The following is a 3,800-nucleotide window of genomic DNA, read 5'->3' as shown; positions in this document are numbered from 1 at the left end:
TTTGGTTTTGCCTTTATAAAACGTAATGATCCTCACTACAACACACATCTACACTCTAGAGGAACTGAATGGAAGATCAAGCACAACTGCGGTGAACAGCAATTAATGATAATGCATATTAATATACCAAGTAATTATCTCACTGACCCAGCTTACACAGTCTAATGGAAATTTCGATCACTTTTTCATTTTGAAAGCTACGGTTCCCAAGGCAGTGGTCTTAAATTGCTATTTCAAATTCAAACCTGCTTTGGGTTACACACAAAAAAAGCAGCATTATGGTCTATTTTACTCACTTTGACACTATCGAGAGCTTGTTTTTGCTAGGTAGCAATATTTTGTTTATTCTTAGCACAGCATAAAAACACTTTTTCATTACGGTTCCAAAAATAATAATCTAATTAAATTGGAGTGAGCTAAAAAAACACATCTGGAGTCCAACATTAGCTCTTTAAAGCTTTTGGGGTAAAAGCATAACTCATGATACATGATTTTTTGACTTAACTATCATTGCATATGAATGCATATGCTATGTTGTAGCACAATATAATTAACTATAAGTTAAAACTAATTTACACACACACACACACACATACAGGTCCTACTCATATTCTTATTTAGTGAGAAAATGATGATGCAAACTCAAGGTAAAAATCATAACAAGCATGTTTTATTGTATCTTTGAATATCGCCGTTTGACAGAATCCCTATAAAACTGGAAGATTTGTTCAGAAGCCTTTTGACTGATTGCGATGCACTGCTGCAGCTGTGTAGGAAGAAAACACATTTATGTCATTGCCTTGTAGAAAATTCAAGCACGTTACGAAACACAGACAAGTACCTATGTATCATCGCCACAAACAGAGCAATGAATCACACACAAGAATGAAATGCTGCATTCGAGCTCACCTCCTGGACTGAAAAAGAGCCTGTGGTTGATGACATCAAGACATTACACTCAGCACTATCAATAGCAAACGTTAACAACGCTCGACATTCCTGAAAAAGAAAACATAAAAGCCAGATTGAGAGCTTAACCTGTGCGCTATGGTTTGTGCCAGCCCTAGGGAACAGGAAGTGCGGTGTACCTTCTCCTGCCGAGCCGTGGGATCAATGATTATCTGGCCTTCTTTGCTAATAGCACAGGTCACACCACAAAAAAGGTGGCTCATGGGCAGCCCGGCATCCATTAGAGCCATGCAGGCAGCATTCAGGCAGCACGACAGCAGCTGACAGTTAGATAAGGACCCATACTGTAAGGACACGAAGTGTGAACGCAAGAAAAAAGTATGAAGGGCCAGAAAAATAACTAATTAACAGTAATGTGGAAGTGTGGGGTCATTTTTTTATGTTTTTGAAAAACGTTTTTTTTTATTTCTTAATATTTTCAATGTTTACAATTTGTGTGTAAACAGGGATTCATATATTCCCCTTTATGGAACGAAGTTGTCATATGGTATGAATTAATTTCTACTCATTTTCTTGTTATTCTGAAGAAAAAAAAATAAAAAATTATATATATATAAACACATATAAACACACACACATATATATATATATATATATATATATATATATATATATATATATATATATATATATAAACACACACAGACACACATTTTTTTATTACAAGATGGGAATTGAAAGGGCAGGCCTTAAGGTAGACAATGATGTGATATTTTTAAGTCACATGACATTTGAATGTCTGTCCAAAACTCTTTTTCCCCACGGTTACCCTCAAGCGGAAGACACCTGTTGTGTAAAATTAATAAAGCAATATTTTATGGAAAGGACAATAGGGAGAGTGCTTTGTTAGTTCTTCCATGTGATGATTGAGGTTGAGTTAGCCTCACTGACCCCAAACTAGTTATGAACAAATAAACAAACAGTTCTGTTCAACAGGGAGTTCTTAAAAATTGTCAAATAACACAAACGCATCACATACACCCTTCTCTTAATTTATCACGTTAGCACTAGTTTTGCTGGTGTTTAGGATACAGAGCCATCATCGTGGATGACCTGCAGGACGACTGTGACAGAAGAACGAGGATGAAGCGTCAGCAGAAGCGCGGCCTCGCACGTCTCACGAACACACTGCTCTCTCGCGCGCTCGCGCACTCCTGAAGGAACACAACAACATGAGTGGAAAACTGCGTCTGCACCACACTGCCACCTGACGGAGAGAACTGGAAGTGCAAGCCGAGACGAAAAACAGAACTGAAGGTGTCGGCTCACAGGAGTGTTTGAACAAATGTAATTACCGAAATGAAAGACACTCATTATTAAACACCTGACATGATTATTATTCATGCATTTGTACGATTATTAATTTTTAACAGCTGTTCAAACAACTTGTAGGTAAAAGCCCTACAAATAATGTGTTTATAAGCAAATAAATAAAACACACAACTGGCTAAAATACTAACTAAATGCAAATTTAATGGCAGGCTTTCATGAATTTAAAGTGGATTTACGCAGTACTCTTTATATCAGTGAGAACTGTATTTTTTCTTCTTCTAAATGCTACATTGGGCAAACAGCAAAATATTGCAACATTCGGTAAATAATTAGTTCACCCTGAAATACTTATTATGTAATTATTTACTGAACCTCATGTTATTCATTCCATATACACTTGCTACGTACACTGCAACCATAACTGAGCACATATCGCTTCATAACGTTATGGTTGAACCACTGATGGCAGATGGACAATTCTGATGATGATTTTCATACTTTTCTGGACCATTACACTGTTATTTACTTAAGTCAGAAGCCTCCCAGTTTTCATCCAAAATATCTTAAATTGTGTTCCGAAGATGAACAAAGCTTTTACATGGGGGTAAGTAATTACTAAAATTTTGGGATTTAGTACCCCTTTAAGGTTGTCATCTAATGATTCTTCTTCTAAATATACCTGACAAGATGTTTTGGTATATGAACTATTGTTATAGTGAATGACTCTGGGTGTCTTCTATAAATAATGGTAAAATGATTGTCATTATTTTTGCTCAGAAAAAAAAACAAACAAAATTAAATTGAACGGAACATTTTAATGTACAGGGGGAGGAGGAAGCTGTATTAAACTTTTATATAATTAATTATGAATATGTACAGCATAAGACTAATGCAAATGAGTTGATTTCGAAAATGCATACCTGGAAGCCCCATTTTAGGCTGAATAAGAACCTCTACAGTAGCTCGGTCATAGATTTCCTTACTGACTTTAACCTCAGCTGGTCCATAAACTCCAGCAAGGATACTAGTATCACCTGAAAATACATATACAAATTCAGAACGATAAATATATGAATGAATCAAATAGATTTCTGGACATAAGCTTGGCAGGCAACCACTTACGCTGAACAAAAGAAAGACATCAGTTACATACTGACATATATACCTTGAACAAAGGTGGAAGATCCGTCAGGCTTGGATAACAAACTCTGCTCACTTCCATATTCTCTTAAAACTGAACAACTTTGATCCAACTCCATCATGGTCCTCATGCACAATCCTCTCGTCGCGCTCATACGCGTCATGTTTTGAGCGCACCATAATGACGACATGGTATACGTTCGCCCTCTAGCGGTAAGACGATCGCAATGACCACGCTTCCAGAAACCCATGACCGATTTAATCAAAAATGTATCTGAATCTAAATTGTAGTTTTACGAGGAGTTGGTCAATAAAATTAATTATGTAATTCAAATTATACTTTCCCAGATATAGACGTAAAAAATGGGATGAATGTTTGTGTTGTATGATACTGTCCAGCAGGGGGCGCACTGTATAGG

The 3,800-nt window shown here is 36.5% G+C and overlaps 1 protein-coding gene across 1 annotated transcript; it reads right to left on the bottom strand.

Annotated features, from left to right (window-relative positions):
* Positions 1-648: 648 nt before the first annotated feature.
* LOC127934022 (exosome complex component RRP46) lies at positions 649-3,572 on the bottom strand. Its single transcript, XM_052531185.1, has 6 exons — positions 3,407-3,572; positions 3,162-3,275; positions 2,002-2,123; positions 1,089-1,229; positions 910-999; positions 649-766 (listed from the first exon to the last, which is right to left on the bottom strand). Exons 1-6 carry the CDS (start codon positions 3,570-3,572, stop codon positions 671-673), a joined length of 729 nt encoding a protein of 242 aa, XP_052387145.1. The 3' UTR covers positions 649-670.
* Between the last annotated feature and the right edge of the window lie 228 nt (positions 3,573-3,800).

This window comes from Carassius gibelio, chromosome A18, assembly GCF_023724105.1.
Source record: "Carassius gibelio isolate Cgi1373 ecotype wild population from Czech Republic chromosome A18, carGib1.2-hapl.c, whole genome shotgun sequence".
Taxonomy (NCBI): domain Eukaryota; kingdom Metazoa; phylum Chordata; class Actinopteri; order Cypriniformes; family Cyprinidae; genus Carassius; species Carassius gibelio.
Note: the sequence above shows the minus strand (reverse complement) of the source record. Positions and strands in the feature narration are given on the sequence as shown.

Excerpts from the sequence above, each read along its gene's own strand:
- LOC127934022 (XM_052531185.1), bottom strand. The coding sequence starts at position 3,572 with ATGTCGTCATTATGGTGCGCTCAAAACATGACGCGTATGAGCGCGACG. Across the intron at positions 3,276-3,406 it reads ATCTTCCACCTTTGTTCAAG|GTGATACTAGTATCCTTGCT; the intron begins GTATATATGTCA and ends ATGTATTTTCAG. Across the intron at positions 1,230-2,001 it reads TCATCCACGATGATGGCTCT|CTGCTGTCGTGCTGCCTGAA; the intron begins GTATCCTAAACA and ends TCTAACTGTCAG.